This window comes from Salvelinus alpinus, chromosome 12 (assembly GCF_045679555.1).
Source record: "Salvelinus alpinus chromosome 12, SLU_Salpinus.1, whole genome shotgun sequence".
NCBI classification, from domain to species: domain Eukaryota; kingdom Metazoa; phylum Chordata; class Actinopteri; order Salmoniformes; family Salmonidae; genus Salvelinus; species Salvelinus alpinus.
The window spans coordinates 48,439,514-48,465,702 of record NC_092097.1 but is presented as its reverse complement, the minus strand read 5'-3'; the positions used below and the strand labels follow the sequence as shown (position 1 = coordinate 48,465,702).

Here is a 26,189-nt window from a genome sequence, read left to right as displayed (position 1 = left end):
CAGGCAGTCTAACTCTTAGGTTTGTCTGTTCAGTTGACCAGGCAGTCTAACTCTTAGGTTTGTCTGTTCAGTTGACCAGGCAGTCTAACTCTTAGGTTTGTCTGTTCAGTTGACCAGGCAGTCTAACTCTTAGGTTTGTCTGTTCGGTTGACCAGGCAGTCTAACTCTTAAGTTTGCCTGTTCAGTTGACCAGGCAGTCTAACTCTTAGGTTTGTCTGTTCAGTTGACCAGGCAGTCTAACTCTTAGGTTTGTCTGTTCAGTTGACCAGGCAGTCTAACTCTTAGGTTTGTCTGTTCAGTTGACCAGGCAGTCTAACTCTTAGGTTTGCCTGTTCAGTTGACCAGGCAGTCTAACTCTTAGGTTTGTCTGTTCAGTTGACCAGACAGTCTAACTCTTAGGTTTGTCTGTTCAATTGACCAGGCAGTCTAACTCTTAGGTTTGACTGTTCAGTTGACCAGGCAGTCTAACTCTTAGGTTTGTCTGTTCAGTTGACCAGGCAGTCTAACTCTTAGGTTTGCCTGCTCAGTTGACCAGGCAGTCTAACTCTTAACTTTGCCTGTTCAGTTGACCAGGCAGTCTAACTCTTAGGTTTGTATCTTAGAGGTTGTACTGTATTTCGTTCTAGCTGATCAATCTGACACACAATATCAAATAAACATGGTCACCTTTAAGAAGTGTGGTTCGGTCTGCTCGCTCATCCTGAGCGTGTCCTCTAGGTAACGCACCAAGGGCATGTCGGCATCTCCCCCAGTCATGGACAGGAAGCCCAGAGCCAGCTCCACAGCCTTCAGGGCATCACACACCTCGCTGTACGACCCCAGATCCCTGGACAGGGCTGTGAGGGTCAGGGACGGCAGACGCTCCTGGGAAAACAATAATGACATTGTACCGCTGAAATGTGATATGTATTCACATGACGTCACAATGGTGTGTCAACAAATACAAGTAATATTAATACTACTGTAAAACTTGCCTGAGACACTTTTCCTTTCACTGTTTTCAAAATGCTTTCGTAATCTCTTTCGTGTCTGGTGACCAGAGTCGGGATTCCCTGAAAGTCAACACATTGGATTCAGTAAGTGAAGCATTGCTTTCGTCTATCCATTCGCTTCAGATCTGTAAGCACCAGAGGGTAAACAAGAAGAAAGGGTCTGGGGACAAGAAGAAAGGGTCTGGGAACAAGAAGAAAGGGTCTGGGGACAAGAAGAAAGGGTCTGGGGACAAGAAGAAAGGGTCTGGGGACAAGAAGAAAGGGTCTGGGGCCTTAATTAGAAGCCAGGACTCACAGTTAGTGTGATGAGGGGTTTGCCCTGCAGGAAGCGGGTTAGGACCTGCTGCTGGATCTTGGGCAGGTCGTACTCAGACAGGGTCTCCTTGCCACGCTCCAGGCTGTACTGGCAGTTAGACAGCACCAGGGGCAGCAGGTCCTTCTCCACTTCATAGCGGATCACATGCAGATCTGTCAGCTCTGACAGACTCACCTTGTAGCTGTTGGAGCAGAAAGTACTTTGAGACCTTTTTATATCCCTGGATAAACTGGCTGATGGCTGTGCAGTAAACAAATCCAGTGTTAGTTCCAAATATCTTTCATTTCCATTCTACCGTAAAAAAAAATATTTTCATTATTGTGTTTAGAACCAAGGTTGGGGGTGGGTGGGGTTTGTTTGGGATGGGGGTGTGTGGCATGGGAGGGGTGATTGGTTCCTTGGCAGTGCTGTACCTGGTGTCTTCCCCAGTGTGGCGGTCCACAGCGTGAAGCAGCTCATTGTGCAGGGCCACCAGGTGACTGAGCAGAGCGGTGGAACACAGGCCTGGACCCTGGCGCCGTGGCAGGAGGTATTGGAGGTCACTGTCCTGGTCCAAATCCTCCTTCCAGAACTCTTCTGGGATCTTTATTTCACCTGCACATCCAGACACACAAAGAAAATGATTATGTCCAAAATTGTTCCCTATTGCCTACATAGTGCACTACTTCCAACCGGGGCCCTATGTAGAGAATATGGTGCCATTTTGGGCACAGACAATGTTCCAGTTGTACGGCAAACTTTGTCCTGCTTTACAGAGGACGGTAGTCAAAGAAGGGTAACTCACTGGTGGCTACTGACAATCTGAGCAAGTTCCATGTATTCAGGAAGATCTGGATTCGTTTCTCATAGCACACTCTCATCGGTGCTGTTAGAAGACAAAACCCCATAAATTATATCACTCAATTCTGCTTTTCATAAGTTAGTCTCAAATTGGCAATAATATGATGATAACTATGCTGCATAGTGCGAAGGATGGATCATTCTGATGGACAGTTGACGTTACCTGACTGTTTCTGGATGAACTCTCTAATGGAGTCATTCATCAAGTCTGATGACTTCTGGAACATTTTCACCAGACTCTTCTGCAGGGCCAGGATATCTGGAAGAAACCTTACCAGCCGGAACTCTGCCTCCTGCGAAAACGCCAAAAAAATGTATGGAAAATGCAGGAGATCATGTGAGTTAAACGTCACAGACTCACTCAGAAACTATTCAAAGATGCAAGATTTAGAAAATCTATTTACAATAGGAAGAAAGAACACAGGTTTCGTGACGGATTACCTTCTGTAGGAACCTCCATAGTAGAGGGAGCTTGTCCTTTCCGTCGTTCTGCTCTACGATGTGGGTGAGGCTGAGTAGGGACACCCTCTCTCTGCAGCTCCACACTCCTGAACAGTGGACTTGGGAGCGCCGAGGTAGTGAGGACAACGGACACTCATCCCCAAATGTCACCCTCATGATGAAGTTAGAGGAGACACGCGAGTCATTTCTGATTGTGGCATTCACCTCTCTCAGCCGCTGGTCAAGATGCTGTGATGTCAAACAGACACAGGTATGTACACACAGACACACACAAAGTGAAACTATTTGTCACTTCAAAGGTGCAATCTTATCTTTGACTTGGAATATAGCTGGAATATATTTTTAATCAAATACATCTTTAATCAAACTATAGCTAACTTCAAATGTTATCCAAAGGTTTCACCTTCAACTGAGGAGTGATGATGTCAGTAGCAACGGTTGTCTCCCAGGTATTTCTGGCCTCTTTAGTTGAGAGTTGGGAATCATCCCTAGAAACAGCCATCCCTAGAAACAAAGAGTCCATGAGGTAGCTACTGGTATCTGTGTTATAAGTACGCGGGTATGTGATTTAGATTTTGTTTCATTTCAAACAATTAACTTGCTTTGACTTTCATTGTTTCAAAATGTTTGGAGAGGAGTGGGAGGCACTCAACCAAAGTGAGACGAGATGCAACCAAAAAATCACATTGGTATTTGAAAGGAAAAGGTGCAACTCTCGCTCCCAGTAAAAAATGTGATACTTTATTAGCATTTTCAAGTTAAATATATGATTGTGAATATACGCTTAAAAACTTGATTGTGTTAAAATATGATTGTGAGTATACGCTTAAAAACTTGATTGAGTTAAAATCAGATAATAAAGTATACCTGTCAGAGGATGTATGAGAGCATTAATGAAAGGCCTTACATGGACTGGTCTGTGGTGACTCCAGGATGGATCTGATTATCAGGTGGATGGTGGTGACCGTGCCATCTGTTCCCTTCCCCAGGGCTTTGGTCACATGATCCATATCCTTTAGCAGGTGAAGAATCAGAAATCCACAGGGGTCAGCAACCGGAGGCTGGATGATCTGCTGGATGGACTACAAAGGAGAGAGATATCTCATTATTGTGAAATACTGCAGTCCGCAGTTGTCATCTTTTATATATTTTGTCTTTTAGTATTTTCATCTTCTATATGTCATTTTTTACATCTCCTTTGTATTTTACTTCCATCAAAACCGTATAATTAGGTGATAAACTTAATTATTTACACACTAATTGAGTAGATAATGGCAAATAAACTACTTGAACTTGACTGATAAACAACAACTCCATATTACTCTATATAACTCTATAACCACGATATTGTAGTTTGGTACACTGTACACAATGCTAGAAAGAGTGGGCTGCCATTGGCAGACAAGCAGGCGTACTTGTGGGTGCTCTGAGGCCCCTAGCAGCATGGCTAGATGGGTGAGCAGCCTGACGAGGGTGAAGGCGGCGAGGGACATGTTTTTGGTGTCCTGGGAGTCTGGGTTGTCCCTCCTCTGAGGATCTCCTAGGATGTGACCAGTCCTTGTCAGATCTCCCCTAAGAGGACAAGTTCAGTCATTCAACATGGGATCTGTCAATCTGATGCTTTAGCAACAATATCAACAGGAAGCCCTTTTTGTAAGCACCACAGGGAACAAATTTACCGCTGCAGTCCCATAGCACTGAAACCTCTGACAGGAGCATGGTTCTTCCCTCCAACTACTGCCCCACACTCTAGACAGTGTGCCAGCTGGGTGGGGCGACCACACTGCAAAGAGGGGGTGAATTAGTCTGCTGTGGAGTTTTTTAACATTGTGAATGTTTGTCAATTGAATTTTACATGAAGAACTGTGCTTACCTCACCAACAGCACAAGGGTGTCCTTCAGGACAGGCTGTAGAGAACAAAGGTCAATCAAAATGTTAATGTTTAGTTTTGTAATGTTTTACTCAGTATACATCACAACTCATCATTTAATTATTCGGTAACACTTTACCAACAGGTATAATGCTTTTTATACTTGTCATGTATGAGTCATTATAATGTGTTATTATAATGCTTACAATATGTGTTCTATGCTGCAATTTTTCAATAGCTGTTATTTAGTAGGGATCAGTATGAGATACTTCTACATTAGGACACTACTGCAACCTGAAAGCTGAGGTGAATGTTCTTGGTCGTGGATGAAGTGAGCTCTTAAGAAAGTGTTTTGTAAATCTAAGTAATTTGTCATTATTCAGGCAAGCTTTACATATTGTAGCATATTGCAGTCAAATGACTAAATCGACCTCTAGTGGCATCATGGGTGGAATGTTATGAATATGTTTCATAATTTCATAATTAATAAACACACCAAAAAAATACTGCTGAAAATCCAGTGTTTCTATGTCAAACGGTTTTGTTATATTTCAGTCTTCTGGGATGTATATAAAGTGTAATATTGGGATACAAACTCAAAATTGAATACATTTGAAATTTCTTTAAGCCCATAACCATGAGTGTGAGGTGTATACATTTGTTTCAAAGTAGATTTGTTTAAGACTACCAAGAAACACTCATTTAGCCCACTGCAGTAAAAGGTTAACAAAATCAATGCCACCGGTGAATTGAGAAAGCAGATTTTATAGTTAGGGCACGCCAACATTTCTGTGGGCACTGTACTTACAATACCAGGTGAGTGCTTCAAGGCCTCCAGTCTGTGTTAAAACCCTTTGGGCCATAGCCAGCATGTCTTCAGGCATCGTGGGTATGAAGGCTCTCTGTTGGAATAGACAGTCTGATATTCAACTTGGAATAAAATGTTTATGAGAACAATGGCTGTGTTTCGACTCTCCACCCTTCTGCCGAAAAAGCATTGGATTGGTGTACGTATTGGCTACAGTGAGTTTCCACCATTTTTTAATCCATGCAAGACAGTGTGCAGGTGCACACTTCGGGAGAAGGGTGGACAATTGGGATGCAGGCAGTATGAGATGGAGGTGAGATGGATCATACCAGCATGTTGTTAGGAGTCAGGCCAAGCTGCTGAAGAGGTGTTAGCACCCCGTCTGCCCCAGTGAGCAGCACAGCGGCCAGGTGGACAGACAGCTCTATAAGGACATGCTCTGCACCGCTACGGCCATTATGGACACTCAGTCCTCCCATCCTGTTGTGCACCAATGCCATGGCAAAGTCCCTCACCGGCTTGGGATCTAGGTACCTTGAACCCTGGATGAAGTACTCAAGTTCTTGGCATTTCTGAGGGAGGACAGCCATTATGGTTAAATATAGCCTCTGTGTGTGGACTGAGGAATCAGTTAGGCATATGAGATATTTCATCCTAACATTTTCTGGGACAATCAACCATATTTTCTGGGACAATCAAGATGGGTTGATTGAGATTTGGGGGGACTTTTTAGGAATCTACGAAAAGGTCACATTTAACTTAAATTAGCAACATGATATGAAAATCTAACGTTGAAATGTCACTAGTTTGCCCCGTTTCTATCATCAACAACAGAGTCCAATGTGTGCCCTACCCTAGGGCTGGGGTGGAGGCCTGTGTTGGCTGCTCGGTACAGACTGGTGACTTCTCTGAAAAGAGCCAGCAGGATATACAAGGTCCGCCTCTTTGGAGGTGCAGTACATCTCTATAAACAAGACAAAGACACAGAGCGGAGGATTATCCCATGTGGCTCAGTTGGTAGAGCATGGCGCTTGCAACGCCAGGGTTGTGGGTTCATTCCCCACGGGGGGACCAGGATGAATATGTATGAACTTTCCAATTTGTAAGTCGCTCTGGATAAGAGCGTCTGCTAAATGACTTAAATGTAAATGTAAATGTAAATTATCCACTTATCAATGATGCATTACCTCAGATGATTAGAAATGCTTTCAAACCGGTTAAAAATAGTAATGCACGAGCCACTGTTACAGAGCTGAGTGGAATTGCACTAATACCTCACACTTCTTCTCTATGTCCTCCACAGGGCCCTCTAATACTGCTTTGGCAACAGCCTCCCGTACAGCCAGGTATTGCTCTCCATAGACCAGATACTGGTCCATCTGCCCACCATCTTCATTCTGCACATAATCCCGCAGATGAACAACCATATAGAAAATTAGAAAATATATATATATCGACTTCATGAATCCTTATAAAAAGTATGTAAAATAAGTCTGAAATCAAAAAACAGGCAAGTATAATTAAAAGATAGAAGTGTGATGACTTGAATAATGACACAATGTGGTATACACATAAAAAAATTGAAAATATTTGACAACATCGGAATTTTTCACAATGCACATATATGTGGCCAGATTTCTCTGTGGGAGCTTATTTCAAATGTTAGAGCTTCAAAATTGTATATCATAAGCTGCAGTTGGAGAAAACATTGGAAAGTTATTTTGAAAGTTGATTATTGCGTGTTATTGCGTGTTATCACACTTAGGAGTGTGATAACACTTGTGTTATCACTTGTGTTATCACAAGTAGGAGAAAATGCCCTTTGAAAAATGTTGATGCAATTTTCACACTTGCTAGAGCTCTTCTTTGTTTACGCCCATTCAGCATTTTTCACACCCTCTTAAGCCTTAGCCCCATCCGTCTCTTTAAGAAATACATGTAAACGTATGGCCAACCATCAGCATGGTCAACTCCACCACTATCGCAGCCGTACGCGAGGTCCTACTGTGAAGTACGAACAAGCGTCAAACGTTCCCGATCCTGTAACCAGTCACATATATGGTTCTTCGTTGCAAGGGTTAATTTACAGAGAGATCATATGATATATATGTAGTCTTCCATTCCACTTTAATATGTACTTGACAAGTACTTCAATGAAAGGAAAATAAATACAGGCTTTTTCAACAGTTAAAAATGTGGTTTAACAAACATTCAAGAAAGCCGTATGTTACTATGTACCTGTTGATGTATCTCTTCAGGGAAAAGCCATCTGTACTTTGCTTCCTTCAGCATCCTCTGGACACACTCTACACCCTGCTGTCTGCTGATGTTGCGGATCAGGTAGACCCGGTACCAGTCGTTCACACTCCTCTCACACAGGTTCATAACAGCACGAAGAAACTCCTCAACCACATCCGGAGGACTTGCACATGTCCCTGAAAGACCAGACACTTCTTTCAGGACATGTCTTGGATCAGTCAGTCAAACTCAAGTCTTTTCTACATTCCCCACGACACACACTTGTGACGGCCTAACAGCCACAATGTTTGTTGTTGCTCTTGTTGCCTCTAAATTCCCTTTATTTAAAAATCATTTTAAAGTACATTTTTTGTGTGTGGACCTGTGTGTGAAAAATAAATCTGATTTTTAATTTTGGTAATCGCAATAGTTCCGAGCCCAGTGGTTTCAATAATCTTTATATTCTAAAAAAAAAAAAACTATTTAAATGAATTTATACCAACAAGCCCAATTTTTAACCAACATGGAGCAGAACTTTTTAATACATTTTCTCACCAGACAGCATGCTATGGAGAAGGTGTGCAGCCATTCCCAGGCACAGGCGGACCCTAGCGATCTGCTGCAGGTACTCTATTGTGACCGTCTCAGCCGAGTCAGTGACAGAGTCCAGGAAGTGATGCAAGAACTCAGTCTCTTCCTGAAGGCAGGTGCATTCTTGTGGCATTCTTTCCAACAATGAGTCCTGCGACAGAAAGTTGTATAATAGTCATATAATCATACTGCAGTTGTGGTCTATGTTGTTATTCTGATTGGGCAACAGTCTTGACTGCCTGCATGGACACCCAATCAGATCATACCTCAAGGCAGTTAATGTACAACGCATACAGTTCATTTTTATCTTCTGCATCAACAATGTTGCTCTCTTCTATCGATGTCAAATGCTGCTGCAGATATTCCTTGACTTCATCAAAGCTAAAAAACAAAACACAAATGAGTTAAATTCAGGAAAATGTGTTGACACCATATCTATTCTGAAACCTTGAATTGCGTTACTGGTTACAACAACATTACAATGACATAAGCAGCTTTTCTGGTTCACTCACCTGTACTTGAGCAGGAGCTTGAGTATCACTGATCTCACCACAGGATTTTTGTCCAGAGAATCATCGAATGGTGAGAAATCTTTGGTGTGTATCTGACTTTGTGCTGGTACAAAGACAATAAAATTAGAGGCCCGCTACAAACACTTATTGAGTCGTAATCCAATATGTAAATTGTGTGTGTGTGTGTGTATACTGTTCAAAAGTATGGGGTCACTTAGAAATGTCCTTGTTTTTAAAAGAAAAGCACATTTTTTGTCCATTAAAAGAACATGAAATTGATCAGAAATGCAGTGTAGACATTGTTAATGTTGTAAATGACTATTGTAGCTGAAAATGGCAGATTTTATATGGAATATCTATATAGGCGTACAGAGGCCCATTATCAGCAACCATCACTTCTGTGTTCCAATGGCACATTGTGTTAGCTAATCCAAGTTTATAATTTTAAAAGGCTAATTGATCATTAGAAAACCCTTTTGCAATTATGTTAGCACAGCTGAAAACTGTTGTGCTGCTTAAAGAAGCAATAAAACTGGCCTTCTTCAGACTAGTTGAGAATCTGGAGCTTCAGCATTTGTGGGTTCGATTACATTCTCAAAATGGTCAGAAACAAATAACTTTCTTCTGAAACTCGTCAGTCTATTCTTGTTCTGAGAAATGAAGGCTATTCCATGCGAGAAATTGCCAAGAAACTGAAGATCTCGTACAACGTTGTGTACTACTCCCTTCACAGAACAGCGAGAATTGGCTCTAACCAGAATAGAAAGGGGAGTGAGAGGCCCCGGTGCACAACTGAGCAAGAGGACAAGTACATTAGAGTGTCAGACGCCTCACAAGTCCTCAAATAGTACCCGCAAAACACCAGTCTCAACGTCAACAGTGAAGAGGCGACTCCGGGATGCTGGCCTTCTAGGCAGAGTTCCTCTGTCCAGTGTCTGTGTTATTTTGCCCATCTTAATATGTTATTTTTATTGGCCAGTCTGAGACATGGCTTTTTCTTTGCAACTCTGCCTAGAAGGCCAGCATCCCGGAGTCGCCTCTTCACTGTTGACGTTGAGACTGGTGTTTTGCGCTCTACGGTTCTATGGTTTTTGCGACTGCACTTGAAGAAACTTTCAAAGTTCTTAAAATGTTCCGGATTGACTGACCTTCATGTCTTAAAGTAATGATGGACTGTCGTTTCTCTTTGCTTATTTGAGCTGTTCTTGCCATAATATGGACTTGGTCTTTTACCAAATAGGGCTATATTCTGTATACCACCCCTACCTTCTCACAACACAACTGATTGGCTCAAACGCAAGAAGGAAAGAAATTCAACAAATTAACCTTTAACAAGGCACACCTGTTAATTATAATGCATTCCAGGTGACTACTTTATGAAGCTGGTTGAGATAATGACAAGTGTATGCAAAGATGTCATCAAGGCAAAGGGTGGCTACTTTGAAGAATCTCAAATATAAAATATATTTTGATTTGTTTACCACTTTTCCGGGTTACTACATGATTCCATAAGTATTATTTGTTTCCTATGAACACCGGATTTCCAGCATTTTTTTTTGTTAAGAATTTTAAAAGTATGAAAAATATAACATTCCAAAATAGTACAAATAAATGGAATGCGTAGGTGTGTCCAAACATTTTTTGATTAACAACAACGAGGAGACAGCCTACAGGGAGGAGGTGAGGGCACTCGGAGTGTGGTGTCAGGAAAATAACCTCTCACTCAACGTCAACAAAACAAAGGAGATGATCGTGGACTTCAGGAAACAGCAGAGGGAGCACCCCCCCTATCCACATCAACGGGACAGTAGTGGAGAAAGTGGAAGTTTTAAGTTCCTCGGCGTGCACATCACAGACAAACTGAAATGGTCCACCCACATAGACAGCGTGGTGAAGAAGGCACAACAGTGCCTCTTCAACCTCGGGAGGCTGAAGAAATTTGGCTTGTCACCTAAAACCCTCACAAACTTCTACAGATGCACAATCGAGAGCATCCTGCCGGGCTGTATCACCGCCTGGTACGGCAACTGCTCCGCCCACAACCGTAAGGCTCTCCAGAGGGTAGTGAGGTCTGCACAACGCATCACTGTGGGAAAACTACCTGCCCTCCAGGACACCTACACCACCCGATGTCACAGGAAGGCCATAAAGATCATCAAGGACAACAACCAACTGAGCCACTGCCTGTTCACCCCGCTATCATCCAGAAGGTGAGGTCAGTGCATCAAAACTGGGACCGAGAGACTGAAAAACAGCTTCTATCTCAAGGCCATTAGACTGTTAGACTGCCATCATTAACATAGAGTGGCTGCTGCCAACATGCAGACTCAAATCACTAGTCACTTTAAATAATGCAACCTTAATAATGTTTACATATCCTACATTACTCATGTAGTCGTTGTGGATTTGTTAGATTACTTGTTAGATATTACTGCACTGTCGGACTAGAAGCACAAGCATTTCGCTACACTCGCATTAACATCTGCTAACCATGTGTATGTGACCAATACGATTTGATTTGGTACTGTATATACGTGTGTGTGTGTGTGTGTGGGGGGGGGGTACCTCTGATAAGTGGAATCGGGTCTGTCTCGACCATGAGGAAGGACAACAGCTGCAGGATGACACCCTTTGATGGGGGGATGTTGTCCTTGAAGCACACAGTAGTGACGAGGTTTATGAAAAACGCACTGCAACTCCGTCTGAACTGGCCATTTAGGGTGATGGAAGCTCTGCAAAACCATAGGAGACAGATTAGACACTCACTGAGAAAGTACTGTCCCGGTATCCATAGTCTAAACTGTAAAACACACCCACCGTACGTCTTCAGACACTTTCACCTCAAAGTCATCTGGGATTTCCTGTTTGCACATGGGGCAGTACATCTGGCCCACGTTGACACATCCTCTGACACAGGTCAGACAGAAAATATGGTGACAGGGCAGGTCCACGGGGTCCTCTGGTTCCCCCATACACATAGGGCACTGGAGACCAAACCTAAGTGAAACAACATATGGTAATAACATAAAATTCTGTATATCCCTTACAGAAAAACCACATGATTTCTCATGTGGAAAATCTAATTTCAAATGTTTTTGGAACACTATAAATGTGTTCACAAGTAAAATTCATGTGTTCTTTCCGTAAGGGACAGCTTATTAGCGACAGCAAATAACATAGACAAATTATATGAACACCCTTTAGAACAAAATGAAGAAACCAATTGGACCTTACTTGCAAATAAGATCACTTGCTCCTTTCTTGCATGACTTCAGTATTTTAATGACGGCTGCAAAGGGTTCCTCAGATTTAACGTCTGAATGTTTAGACAGAATCTGTCATACAAGATACAAATAACAGTCCAATAAATGAAGTAGCCCTTTCCTGCAGTCAAATAACCTAGTGGCCTCATGGGTGGAATGTTGTTCATATTTTTCATAATTAATAAACGTTTTATTTATTTTTATAAACGTTGGAAATCCGGGTGTTTCTATGTTAAACAGTTTTGTTATATTTCAGTCTTCTGTGATGTATATAAAGAGTCATATTGGGATGCAAACTCAAAATTGAATACATCTGAACTTTCTTTAAGCCCATAACCATGAGTGTGAGGTGTATACATTTCAACTCTACATCTGACATGGTACAGGTGTATTTGTTTTGTAAGCCCATAACCAGTAGATTTGTTTAAGTCTATCATAAACATTATGTGTGAGCCTGATTTAGCCCACAAGTGAAATAAGCACAATGTTTAGTGACTGTCCAAAAATTATATTTGGATAGAACTGTTTACAAAGCTCAAGATCACATATGGCAAATGAAGTCTGAAGGGTGCGAAACCTGAAATATGGGATGAAAATAAACCATACATAAGCAAAAACTTAAAGAGTACAAATGTGAAAATGGTGATATAGAATATCGTTCAGTAGCATGTTAAGTTAGTCAAAACAAAATATACAAGATAAACTTACTTTGCCTAAGGTACGAGTGTGATCAAGGACCAGAGGCTTGAGCTCCCTCTCCTCAGACTCAAAGCCCAGCAGCATGTGTTCCACAAACAGAGAGAGGATGCAGATGCGGTTCCAATGATTACTGGAAACAGAAACAAGGACAAATCGTTATTCATTCTGGGGGAATTAGACATACAATTAAAGTAATACAATTACATTGTAATAAGAGTTTATCATACAGAAAACCGAAAATATTATTCTTAAAAGTCTACATCAAAAAGAAAGGTCAAAGACGCAACCTATCGGCCAAACTCACAAATGAATACAGCTATTTAGATACAGTGCCTTCAGAAATTATTCATACCCCTTGCCTTGACTTATTCCACATTTTGTTCTGTTACAGCTTGAATTCAAAATTGATTAAATATTGTTTTTTTCTCATCTACACACAATACCCCATAATGACTAAATATACATTTATTTATTTTTATCTTGAAAATGAAATACTGTACATAAATATCTAATTTACATAAGTATTCACACCCCTGAGATCATACATGTTAGAATCACCTTTAGCAGCAATTACAGCTGTGAGTCTTTCTGGGTAAGTCTCTTTGCACACCTAGATTGTACAATATTTACACTTTTTTTTTTTTTTAAGTCTTCAAGCTCTGTCAAGTTGGTTGGTTGTTGATCATTGTTAGACCGCCATTTTCAAGTCTTGCCGTAGATTTTCAGCTGATTTAAGTCCAAACTGTAACTTGGCCACTCAGGAACATTCACTGTCTTCTTAGTAAGCAACCTCAGTGTAGATTTGGCCTTGTGTTTTAGGTTATTGTCCTGCTGAAAGGTGAATTCATCTCCCAGTGTCTGGTGGAAAGCAGACTGAACCAGGTTTCCCTCTAGGTTTTTGCCTGTGCTTATCTCTATTCCATTTCTTTTTACCCTAAAAAACTCCTCAGTCCTTAACGATTTCAAGCATACCCATAACATGATGCAGCCACCACCATACTTTAAAATATTAAGATAGGTTCTCAGTGATGTGCTTTGTTGGATTTGCCCCAAACATAACGCATTGTACTCAGGACATAAAGTTAATTTCTTTGCCAACTGTTTTGCAGTTTTACTTTACAGGATGCATGTTTGGAATATTTGTATTTTGTACAGGCTTCCTTATTTTCACTCTGTCAATTGTGATAGAAAAATTATGTATTTACATGATTTAATTGATATTAATGGTAAACAATTAATATTTAACTAATTGTAAGACATTTCTGTCTTACAAATGCTGTGTTTTTATGGTCTCCGCTCTAGTTCCCTGTAGCTAATCTGGGCGCATGGTCACTAGAGATGGCTTGAGCTGACAAATTAGTTAACGACTGCATTGCATAGACAAGAATGTGTTTTACTAGGGATAGCTTAGGAGTAGAACAATCCCTCATTGTCTCAAAATCATCCTTGCAACTGGGAAACTAAGCCAGGGTGGGGTTAAGACAACAACCCCATGCAGATAACGACCGGATGAACCCAGAGTTGCTTATGATGCCCCTTGATCTGCATGGGAGGGGTGGAACCAGCCATGACTAAGAATTCTTAGTGTCAGCTATATAAAAATCTCTGCATTTCTGTAAAGGTTAGGCTGCTCGGCCCAACAGTCAAGAGTGTTGGTTTGACTAGTTTCATTATTGCAATAATTAATCGATATTAAATAAAGATGATTGTTTGAAGAAATGACAAAGTCTCTCTCAGTATGAATTTCCACGACACATTTAGGTTAGTATTGTGGAGTAACTACAATGTTGTTGATCCATCATCAGTTTTCTCCTATCAAAGCCATTCAACTCTGTATCTGTTTTAAAGTCACCATTGGCCTCATGGTGAAATCCCTGAGCGGTTTCCTTTTACTCTGGCAACTGAGTTAGGAAGGACGCTTGTATCTTTGTAGTGACTGGTTGTATCGATACACCATCCAAAGTGTCATTAATAACTTCACAATGCTCAAAGGGATATTTAATATCTGCTTTTTTTTTACCCATCTACCAATAGGTTCCCTTCTTTGTGAGGCATTGGAAAACCTCCCTGGTCTTTGTGGTTGAATCTGTGTTTGACATTCACTGCTCAATTGAGGGGCCTTACAGATAATTGCATGTGTGGGGTACTGAGATGAGGTAGTCATTCAAAAATCATGTTAAATACTATTATTGCACACAGAGTGAGTCCATGCAATTTGTTATGTGACTAATAATTACTCCTGAACTTATGTAGGCTTGCCATAATGAAGGAGTTGAATAGTTATTGGCTCAAGACATTTCAGCTATTCATTTTAAATTAATTTCTAAAAACATAATTCCACTTTGACATTATGCGGTATTGTGTGTAGACCAGTGACACAAAATCTCAATTGAATACATTTTTAATTCAGGCTGTAACACAACAAAATGTCAAGGGGTGGGAATACTTTCTGAAGGCACTGTAATTGCTACTGCTTGTTTTTTGAATATCATGCGTTCTTGCATCAAAAATGTTTTTCTTCAGAATTGTAAAATAAAATAAAAAGTCTACTTTCAAAAAGTCTTATGTTTGGCTCTCTCTAGTCTTTCAAATGGCCATTTCTCTCACCGGATGTAGTTAAACATTTCCTGGCTCCTCTCTCCATAATGCCTCAGGCTTCCCTGGGAGCAGACCAGCTCTATAGACCCCTGCAGTCTTTTCACCTGCTTCAGCCAGTCTTGGCACTGGGTATTAGAGTCCAACGCAGGAGGCTCCAGCTGCTCAACACAGGCAACTGCTGCGTACACGTCCAGCACCTGTTGGTAGAGTGAGGCAGAGAAATGGTTACTAAAGCAATAACACAAGAGCAGGTCTGGCACGACGTGATGCGGTCGGTCACTAGGAACAAGCCACAGGCGGACTGATCACAAAGTGATAAAGTGCTCAATAACAACACGGCTGGAACACACTTTTGACCGATCAGATTGCTTGGCCGGAACGAACCATTTCATAATATGACATTTCTAATAGCATGTAGGAAGCCTCCTTTCAATACACTAGTAAAAGTTCAACTAGTATCATGCACTCATAAACACAAACATTTTGCCCCTAAACACTGATTTCACATAACTAAATGTAGCAGTGTGTGGAAAATCTCTGAACCTACCATCACTGGGCTATCCTTCACTTGTGGGTTTCGCTGCAAGTGAAGGGCCACCTGTGGCTGCAGGGACATCATCCTGGACAGGTTCTGAAGGCGGGTGCGGTACATGTGGTAGGCCGAGTGGATCAGGGGTATGGATGGAATCTCTTCACTTGGAGCTTTTCGTCGCCTCCGGAGCTCATTCACACAGCTGTTCAGGGCGTCACACAGAAGCTGGGAAAAGTGTTACATATTCATAAGGATCACCTAATTGATGTGTAGGCATATTATATCAAATCTGACTATAAATATGAATTACCCATTCCTAAATGGAGGCTAATACTGTGTTTAGATGGTAGGAGGTAGACAGCAAACCGGATGTCATTGTTTTCTGAGAGCACAATAGTAAATGCCGTTAACACTGGCAGTGGACGTCGTCAGCCGCCACGGTAGAGTGGAATCTTTTGCCATCTGCCGTAGCATTGCCTTCTACCGGATGTTGATTTGCACTGTTAGTTTACTGAAATCATAGTAATGCATAGCGTCGTGCTGGCTTGCTTTTGCTGTCACCCTCTTATTTGCATTTTTGTCCTGCTATGCCGACTAGTATTGCGTTTTTTTTGCATTCCTTGTCTAAATGCAGCCTTAGCGCTTTGCTTGGTTTACTATTTGTATGAACATGTTGAAGAACTGTGCAATAACATACCTTTAACTCCCCCGCTGAAGCCACTGTCATCGTCATGGCAATGAAATCCTGCAGGTACCTTTGAAAAAATTCCCTCTGCATTTTTTCATCCATTGTAGCCATATACTGACCAAGGGGGATTTTCGGAAAGAATTCCTCAAACTGCCTAGGACTGTGTCCTTCAGAGAAAAATGTTGTGAAGTTTATGCAAGTTCTGCAACTAAAAATACTGTAAGTGATTAGATATCGGAGTTAAGAAACACACAAACATAGTGAAAACCTTTCTAATGTTTCAGATCATTGTTTAAGCAATAAGGCACGAGGGGGCGTGTGGTATATGGCCAATTGACCACGGCTAAGGGATGTTCTTATGCACGACGCAGCGCGGAGTGCTAGGACACAGCCCTTAGCCGTGGTATTTTTGGGAAAATATCACAAACACCTGAGGTGCCTTATTGCTATTATAAACTGGTTACCAAAGTAATTAGAGCAGTAAAAATACATGTTTTGTCATACCCATGGTATACAGTCTGATATTATTTAACCTTAATTTAACTAGGCAAGTCAGTTAAGAACAAATTCCTATTTACAATGACGGATTATTTGGATTATTTACTTTCGTACTGCTGAGTTTGCATCATTAGTTCATCCAGGATATCTCTGATCCTCCAGCTGAAGGGCATACTGGAGCGCATGGTCCTCTCAGCTGTGATATGGCTCTGTACCAGAATGGTCTTAGACTCAGAACTGCAGGAATTACACAAATAGAGTGTGTTGGACCTTGTGGTAACACAGAAATACTCTTGCTACATCGCACATGAGCAAAACCACCTACTTGGAATCCACTTTGACAAAAGGAATATCAAGCATCTCGTTGCTGCCGAATATCTCCAGCCACAGTTTCTTGACTTCGTCCCCACAGTTGACGTCTAGGAGGAGGTCCAGATTACAGTCCCTGTCGATAACTGAGACCAACTGCGCCAAAACGGGTGTGACCACTGCTTGGATTTTCTTCCACAGAGTTTGTCTGGGAAACACATACAGCATATGGACGGACTATACTCCTAAACGATGAGATTAAATTACCATTTGAACATGAATGAAATGATGGACTTTATGTGCAGCTGAGTTAACAGTGCAGTATCATTGATTAACATACGTGAAAGTTCCCCCCTCTTGAAGAGCATTGATATTGGATGCCTCTGTTAACACCCAGTACTTGGGGGAGGGGATGTTTCTCTCATGGTTCTCCAGAAGAGAGTGAAGGCGGCTCCTCAGGGTTTTCAGGAACACAGCTTTAGGCCACAATACAGAGATCAAGTATATCAATACATGTAAAAGTCAATTCACTTTAGCTATATTATTGGCTTGCCGTTACGATCTGAGATAAGTCTGTCTCGGGCCAAAAATGTCTAAACAAAATTCAACACATCGATCTAGAACCCCTCATGTACCCTTTTGTAACAAAAGTTCTAGGTCTGGTCTTTAACCATTGAAACAGTGCTTGGGTCTTGGAGCTACAGTAAAACACTGGAATACTGTGTTAGTTCCTAACCTTTCAGGTCCTCACTATCTTCCATAAGTGTTAGCAGGATCTCCACCCTCCTGGTAATGAGAGCTCCACTGTCCTCCTGGTCTCTGAGCATGCTTACTGCACTCTGCACACAGCTTCGCACTAGATCTGTGACTTCAAACACAGCCTATAACAACAACAACATGCTCAGATGAATAACACACACCCATACCTATAAACTTTATACACACTTATGCAACATTTAGTACATCCATGTTTTTGATTGCAACATCAAACACCACAGTTATACTTACAGAGTGCTCTGGTGCAGGTGGTCCGAAGTCTGTATCTGTATCGCTTTGCATTGCTTAATCAAAAAAGAAAGTTATATGAAAACTGTTACTTTCAAACAATTATTTTCAGTTATTTCTAATTGAAAATCATTGTTATTAACTATGGCATTAGTGCTAATGAGTATAATAGAAATTCAAGTTAATTTACCATAACAGGGCTCTTTCATGTCCTCAAACAGCTGGCTGATGGGTAGGTTTCTCAAGGACTGGACATCTGATACAAACTCTTTGGATCTTCTAAGGTCATCAATGTGAACTGATTTCCAGGGTCCTTTGCAAAAACAAAGTGTATGGAACTTGCTCTTTAACGTTGAAAACATTTCAGAATGGATAACATTTTCACTGTGGAGTGCTGGGTCATATTATCATATCAGCATGTTATACAACATTTAAATCTCACCTCCATGAAATCCAACATAGGAGGTTCCACCTTCAATTCGAGGCAGTTTGGTAACGAAGTACACAAACACCCTTCCATTGCCACCATTAGCTGTTGGTTTGTTGATTTCATTTATGGACGAATACCTGAAGAGATAAAAACCAAAAAAGTTGTAATAAAAAAAGGACACAAAAAACTACACTATATATATATATATCTTGCAAATCTATCCGACTAGTTAATATCCAATAGTTGTGATGACAAATCCAAAAAGAAAAGACTCACTTGGCAGATGCAAGAATGTTCATGCTCTGGGAAGCCTCATCATAGTCAGTTTGGATGATGAGGACTTTGTCGGCAGAGGTAGAGTCAAGAAATTGTCTAGAGAGGGAACAAAGTTATTTTCTAATATCTTTCTCAAGAATGATCTACACAGTAACACAAATACAAATGTAAAAAAAACAAGCTGAAGCAGACCTGATTTCTTTGAGGAAGGAGTGCTCTGTGTCAAACTGTTGCAGTGAGAGCAGCTTGATGTCGCAAAGCTCTGTGATATTCTGGAGCTGTTTTATATCTCCTGCTGTCAATTGCCGGGAAAACGTTGTGACCTTCACAAAGAGTCAAAAGATTTGTGAGAAAAATACAAGATGCATTCAATGCAATCCATATTCTTCAAAATATAAAATAGTCAAGTGAATTACCTCTGTAAAGTGGGCATGGCACCATTCCTCCAGCCGTGTGTGAGATACAATGAAGTCAGCCAGGGATCTGTGCTTCTGCTCCTCAAAATATATTTGTGTCAGTTTCTCTTTCTCAACATCAGACAATTTGGTCCCATCCAGACGAATGACAGAATCTGGAGTGGCACAGTTCAGCATGATGAACTTGGCTTCATCCAGGACTCTTCTTTGAGGGTCAGAAATGTCAGATTCATCTTTCATCTTCTCTGTAACTTGAAGGACTACAGAGGAGCATGTGTCTGAGTGGTAGCCAATGAAGACATCCGTTGGAAGATATCTGTTTGTCTTGGATTGCTGTTTTTTCAAAGAGACAAACACTTTGACCCATTCCTGAAGTTGTTTGACAATCTCCTTCCCTTCATTCTTGAGGACAGTGTTGATGTCCAGGTAGTGCTTCTCCAGTCTGTTTATCAAGGGAATCGGGAACTGTGTGTAGACCACCTCCTTCTCTTCAATGACAATAAGCCTGAAGTTTTTGTGAACTCTGCACTTCACACGATGGGTTCCCAATCCAAGATCGACATACTTCTGACCCCCAAGTGAAACATAGTATTGGTTGAGAGCGTCGTAGAGACTTTCGTACAGATTCTGAAGGTTCAGAAGCACAACAGTCTGGCCAGTTTCCATGCAGATCTTCACTCTGTTGATATTTCTGCAGATCTGAGTGTACTCTTGATCCTTTGGGAAGCTGGAACCAAAGATAATCTCTGGATGTCTCTGGTCTGAGAAGAATGTCTGCTGTAGAATCTGGAGGGCGGCATAGTTTTTGGTGAGGACAAGAAGGTATCGGCACTCCTCGTCTTGGCAAATTGGAATTATGTTTTGTTTCACCAGATCAATAGTGCTGATCCCATCCAAATCAGGTTGAATGAATTGGCCCGGCAGCTCTTTGGTGAATATACGCACTGCGTCCACATCATCCCTTCCACTGAAGTTCCTCAGGACTGCTTCAATGATTTGGTTCACACCAGGGCTCTGCTTAGAGATCTTGGTGATGGCAAACATCATCTTGACCAGACTGTAGTAATCACGTAAGCCGAAAAACCCTTTGCCTTTCTTGCAAGTCTTCATATATGCTTTGGCAAAGGGTTTGAAGAGGTGCTTAACCTTCTCCAGAATCATCTTGTCAGATGAGCATATGCCTTTCGCACTTTCGAATAGCTCATTCTGGTCTGGGTCACCACGGGACACAAAGAGGCCTCTGTTCATCTTAGCAGGGTCCAAGGCCCAATTGGAGATACCAATGAATCCAACCCTCTTATGGGGCAGTGGCTCGTCATCAATGCAGCCTTCCTCCAGTAAGGGGTGCAGTGTTTTCAGAGGCATTTTGGGGGAGTCTTCTGCTAATCCGATCTCATCTAGCACAACAACAGAGATGTACTCCTCCAAATTCTTGCTCTCTTGGAAACGGGCACATTGCTTGAATGTGTTGATGATTCCCTCTGGCGTGGAGTGAGGGCTGCACTGAAAGGACACCAGATGAATTTGTTTCAGTCTTTTGTACAGCTCAGAATGTGCAGCTTGGCCCTGCATGGCATCTGCAACCAGAGTTTTGGACAGAGATTTGGAGCTCCCAGGCTTGCCAACCAGAAACAGGGGGATTCGTAGCTCAATGCAGATCACCATCATGAAGACATTCTCTTTCAAAGCCTTGTTTCTTGCTATTGTCTCTCCCATTGGGACCCCACTTAGGAGAAGATCCTGCATGAGTGAGATTTCCTGCTTCATTTTTGAGGGGAGGACACGGGGAAAGAATTTGCAGATTTCTTTCTGGTACTCACCTTTTGTCTCTAAACAGGCTTGATAACACACACCAACAGCCATCAACAGCGACCAATTAACTGGATCATTAGCAGGTGGGGGTACCTGGTCACGCCTGTTCCTCTCCTCCCGGGGTTGTTTCTGGAAGAATGCCCTTAACTCTTCAGAAAACATTGAGTGGTTCTTGTAGAACCACACAAACACTTGCATGCAGCGCTCCACATCCCTGAGACTGACAAAGCTGCATTCGTCTTTCCTCTGTCGCATAAATCTCTGCGATGACGACAGTACATCAGTGATCATCTTGATGGATACTCGTTTGATTGAATTTCTTTCCACAACTCTCTGCACAATCTGCTGGATGTACATATTCTCTGTGTGGTCATTGAGTTGTCCAAAGTCCCACACCAGAGGAATCATGCTTGGGGGCAGCACTTGGACCCTATACACCAGCTGCCGAAGAGGGATTGATCCAAGTCTTTCTTCAGTCTCTTCAGCTCGGACCCTGTAACCCAAACCAGCTTTTTCCAGCCTCTTGATCATCTCATCTGTGTGTTTCCTGTAAGGGTTGCATGCAGCAATGATCTGCAGTCCAGTTTGGGAGCCAAGTTGTTGTCCTTGCACAGTGTTGTCACACAGGATCTCCTTAATGCTGCTTATAGCTTCCGTGGTATTAGCTTCATCAAGGAAAAGAACAGAATCAAAACCATGTTTCTCCTTATTGGCAACCGCAACAGCCTCTGCCTCGTGCACTTTGGTGTAGATCATGTCAGATGTAGTTCCTCCGTGAACTTTGACCAGTTTCATGTTCTCTGTGGGCACTCCACTCCTTCTCAAGTCACACAGGAACTTGATGAGTCGTGTCTTCCCACAGCCAGTCTCCCCCATTATGATGACTGGAATGCCACATCTGAACCTCATGTGAATTGCCATCATCTTCAGTATGTTGTCAGTAGTGAGTTCATATGTTTCATCAGGGTCTGTTGGCCACTTGATCCCCAGCACACGACATAGACGCACAATCTTATCTGCCCGAGAAAGTTGGTCAAAGTCAATGTTAAATGGAACTCTTTGACGTCTCAGGGCATTGTACAGATCTTTGGTCATAATGTTTCTCTTGATCACCACATTTGTTGATGGATTAATGGCATCAACCCCATTCTTCTTGTTCTCCCGTAGGTGAAATCCAATGAAGGTCATGGATGCATGGTCATCATTGAAGAAGATGTATGGATGCGGTTCTGATTCCCATCTCTTCCGGATGAGGAACGGGGCTAGATCCCTTTCGTTGAGTCCATTGAGGTCCATCTGCTGCCTCCCATGGCTCTGGTCAGTGATGCAGAGAGATGGAGTGGCAAAGTCCTTGGCCATCAAGATCATGAAGTCAACCACAAAGTTTCTGAATCCCCTAAGAGTGTCTCCAACAAACTGAAAGTTACAGAAGGCCGATGTCTCACAGTCTAGCAACTGAAGATTGAGGAACCAGGCAAAGTTCCTCAGCTCTGCCCAGGACGGATCACTTATGCCACAGTAGATGAAGAGCATTTGAAGGCACTCTGCATGAGTTCCTTCAACTCTTTGGTAGGTGAAGCTGTCAAGATTCTCACCCCTGTAGAACCGTGTTAAATACTGGTATGGTCTTTGAAAGGCCTCACTCCTAAAACACTGGTCATCCATGAGTGGATCTTCACTTTTCAGCTCTGGATCATCTCCTTTTCTCATTTCCAACCCCATAACCTCTTTTGGGGGACGGCAGAAGACCTTTGGAAAGACCTCAAAGAGAGGAACGTGTCCCATCGGATCCTAGACAGACAAATACATGCCATATTAAGTATTTTGACAAACCCTAGCTACACAACACAAATGGGACGTCTAACACAAAAAGTATATAATAACTAGTTTTACGATATACTACAATTACTGTGTGAAAACCATGTTAATGCTAGCCGTAGGTGACCGTATCTAAGTAAACAAAGCCAAATATTGGGTTGTAGACTCCACCCCATAGACTACATTCAAGATAAAGAAAATATTATGTGATTTCGTAATTTGGGTGATGTATCCCCTTCAATATCGAGTTATAATTGAATGTTAACACACTAGCCACTGGTGGTTTGGTAGGGACATTTAACTGTATACATCCAATCGTTTCACATGACATGACAAAATACAAATAGATTGTCACTTACAGCTCTTGAGGCAGATCTGGGCAGTTCATGTGTGGATTGTAGTGTCTCGATGACATACAAGTCCTTGCTGCTGCATTTCCACATTAGTCCATCCGAATCGGCCAGGTAACGCAGGAAGAAGAGTTTGAACAGAAATTCATGCAGTCCTTTCTGTACCTGAATAACATAAATAGCAAGCATATAAAGCACCTGAAACAGATAAATATAAACATTTTCAATATCTTAACAATACCAAGTATCCTTACTGAGGATGTGACATCAAAATGAAAGACTTTGTGTTCCTTCTTCTCTGGTGTGTCAAACAAGGACCGAAGAATGATATGCTCATCAACCTTGGGCTCAATTAAGCGAATGCATTTGTGGAATGTGGTTCCTATTCTCATGGTTCCCTCCAGTTTATCATACAACCTTTGTATGTACAGCGATTTTCCTGCAGATAAATAAAACATTTGATTCAGCTCTACAAAGACTTAGGTCAAATGTACGGGCATTGAAGAATTTCTGTTTGAAAACTCATAGTATTATTGTGAGTATGAATGCATAAGTGTTCATGAAATTCAACACGTAAAAATACTGAATATCAAATAATTTTTGTATTCTTTTTTTACCACGATTACATTGGAATACCAATATCAGACACCATAGGATCATGTAAAGTGACAAAACTCAATAAACTCACCAACTCCAGCCCTCTTGGAAGACACAATCCCAACAAAGTGTCTACCTTTGAACACAGATGCAGCACTGGCCTGGTGTGAGGGGACAGTGTAGTGCCGGGACAGGTATTTCTGTATCCGTCCAGGGGACTCCTGAGGCACAATGTCCCGTTTGAAGTGACTGAAGGCAGAGGGGATGTACGTGTGCTCTCTTTCTGTGCTGCAGATGATCACCAGCCTATAGTTGCTCCTGGAACATGAACTCAGTTTCTGAAAGAACTTCTCCACTGCATAGCTCACCTCATAGCTCAACTGGTCTGCGAAGAGCAAGGTATAGATCTTCTCACCCATGTAGCCCGGTGTGAGACATCGTCTGAAGAAAAGCTCCACTTGCTCATATGACGTGACAGGGGTACACAGGAGGACTTCATCGTAGGTAGGCAGCTGCTCATCATCACTGGTCATATATAAGCAGACGCTTGCGGTCAAGATTTTATCTTGTGGGCAGATTATGAGATTAGGTTGACCAGTGAAGAAGCCTTTTGGGAGCTTTCTACTGACTGTATTCTCACTTGATTCTAAAAGCTCCTCTTCCTCGTCTTGTTCCTGGCTCTGTTTGTTGGCCAACACCTCTAGCAGACTGCCTAGGCTTCTGATGTCTAAAGAGTACTGGATAATGTTCCTCATGTCTTTCATGTAAGCATCCCAGACCAGATCCAGTTTTCGTAAACCAACAGCCTGGTCTACAACGCTCTGTAGAACATCAATGGCACATTTTCTCTCACCTGCAAAAAAGGAATCTAAGTTTTCCATGTCACTTTGAAGGTCAATAAAAGTCTGACAACTGGTGTCTTCCTCTTGGCCCGCTGTATTCATGGCGTGGTTCTGAAAAGTCATCCATGACTCCCACACTTCTGACACAGAGCAGTCAGGTTTGATGAAAGAGAGCATCATCAAGACGTTTTCCTCCAATTTCTTGTTCAGATTATTTTCGGTCAAAACATTACAAAGGTAGACTATCTGCTCTGCTGTGTAATAGTTGAGGTAATAGTGCTGAGATCTCTGTTTGTCCATGAATCTATTCCAGTCATCCAAACACATCTCTATCTTCCTGCACAGGTCTGTAAGCTGTTTGACTGCATTGCCCTCCACCATGATCTTTCTTAGGATGTTGCCAAGGTTGAAGTCCATTATGACACCAGTGTCACTTTCCATATTGCAGTAAATCTTGGCCTCCCAAACCCTAAAAAGTGGGTTCCCAGCAGCATAAAGATCTACAAATGCTACAGCTAGCCTCTGGACACTGTCAAAAACCTGAGAAGATAAGATGGCAATTTGGTGTCTAAAAATTCAGTTCAGTTTCTGCACATGAAACGTAAGGTTACTTGCATAACCCTGGTTCTCTGATATTATGAGTGAGATATCTCACATGTGGGGTTTCGCTAGGAACACCTACTCTCCGAAGAACCTAGCAAAAGCATCTGACAGGTAGAGGTAGAGTGCGAATCAGGTGAGCCCCTCACCTTCGTTAAAAGGACCACTCTCCAGCCCTCTGATTATTCTCAAGCATGTGTTGCTCCCTTGCGCTCTTGCAAGCATGGAAATGCGGTGCGATATATCACTCATAATATCAGAGAACCAGGGTTATGCGAGTAACCTTAAGTTCTCTTTCAATTATTTGTTTCTATATTTCACATCTGGGGATATAGCCAACTGCCATATCGCAAAGACATGCTCTCCGTAGGCCCAACGTCAGCAACCCTCAGAGGCCCGAAATCGAGGGAGTACGCACCAAGAAGGTGAGGAAGGGCATCTGTGTATGTGGGTCACATTCCTAATGTGTGATTCCAAATTGAGTTCAGAATCTAAAATAACACGTAGGTTTTTTACCTGGTGTTTTATATTTATAGCCCGTGAGTGTGCAATGTAAAATTGGATGTGCTTTACCGGACCCAAAATCAAACCATGTGGAACGTCACATGTGATAGGTATTTTCTCTGAGTTATATTCACCAAGGGTGACAAAAAACGCTTGACCGGTTAAATAGGTCCTAAACCAATTTAGAACTGGCTGGACCGGAGAGGCCACCCAACTTCTCCTGTCTGTCCAGAAGGACATCATGGTCAACAGTGTCAAATGCAGCACTTAAATCCAAGGACAGAGATCTGTTTGGCATCTGTGTTGGCTCTAAGATCATTTA

The 26,189-nt window shown here is 42.0% G+C and overlaps 1 protein-coding gene across 1 annotated transcript in view; it reads right to left on the bottom strand.

Annotated features, from left to right (window-relative positions):
* Nucleotides 1-26,189, bottom strand: part of LOC139536287 (E3 ubiquitin-protein ligase rnf213-alpha-like) — a 66,556-nt gene that overhangs the window by 6,545 nt on the left and 33,822 nt on the right. The window contains exons 25-64 of the mRNA XM_071336696.1: nt 24,013-25,303; nt 23,579-23,763; nt 23,334-23,489; nt 19,345-22,947; nt 19,121-19,251; nt 18,929-19,024; nt 18,665-18,789; nt 18,413-18,535; nt 18,226-18,278; nt 17,954-18,098; nt 17,558-17,693; nt 17,234-17,425; nt 17,015-17,145; nt 16,420-16,577; nt 15,738-15,947; nt 15,200-15,387; nt 12,602-12,722; nt 11,865-11,965; nt 11,448-11,627; nt 11,196-11,362; nt 8,631-8,733; nt 8,385-8,499; nt 8,083-8,269; nt 7,528-7,724; nt 6,564-6,686; nt 6,143-6,253; nt 5,619-5,861; nt 5,290-5,383; nt 4,484-4,518; nt 4,290-4,393; nt 4,026-4,182; nt 3,518-3,692; nt 3,014-3,114; nt 2,590-2,838; nt 2,312-2,441; nt 2,093-2,173; nt 1,722-1,902; nt 1,288-1,489; nt 975-1,052; nt 667-864 (exon numbers count right to left, since the gene is read on the bottom strand). Coding sequence (XP_071192797.1) covers nt 667-864; nt 975-1,052; nt 1,288-1,489; nt 1,722-1,902; nt 2,093-2,173; nt 2,312-2,441; nt 2,590-2,838; nt 3,014-3,114; nt 3,518-3,692; nt 4,026-4,182; nt 4,290-4,393; nt 4,484-4,518; nt 5,290-5,383; nt 5,619-5,861; nt 6,143-6,253; nt 6,564-6,686; nt 7,528-7,724; nt 8,083-8,269; nt 8,385-8,499; nt 8,631-8,733; nt 11,196-11,362; nt 11,448-11,627; nt 11,865-11,965; nt 12,602-12,722; nt 15,200-15,387; nt 15,738-15,947; nt 16,420-16,577; nt 17,015-17,145; nt 17,234-17,425; nt 17,558-17,693; nt 17,954-18,098; nt 18,226-18,278; nt 18,413-18,535; nt 18,665-18,789; nt 18,929-19,024; nt 19,121-19,251; nt 19,345-22,947; nt 23,334-23,489; nt 23,579-23,763; nt 24,013-25,303 — 10,356 coding nt within the window. The remainder of the gene's footprint in view (nt 1-666; nt 865-974; nt 1,053-1,287; nt 1,490-1,721; nt 1,903-2,092; nt 2,174-2,311; nt 2,442-2,589; nt 2,839-3,013; nt 3,115-3,517; nt 3,693-4,025; nt 4,183-4,289; nt 4,394-4,483; nt 4,519-5,289; nt 5,384-5,618; nt 5,862-6,142; nt 6,254-6,563; nt 6,687-7,527; nt 7,725-8,082; nt 8,270-8,384; nt 8,500-8,630; nt 8,734-11,195; nt 11,363-11,447; nt 11,628-11,864; nt 11,966-12,601; nt 12,723-15,199; nt 15,388-15,737; nt 15,948-16,419; nt 16,578-17,014; nt 17,146-17,233; nt 17,426-17,557; nt 17,694-17,953; nt 18,099-18,225; nt 18,279-18,412; nt 18,536-18,664; nt 18,790-18,928; nt 19,025-19,120; nt 19,252-19,344; nt 22,948-23,333; nt 23,490-23,578; nt 23,764-24,012; nt 25,304-26,189) is intronic.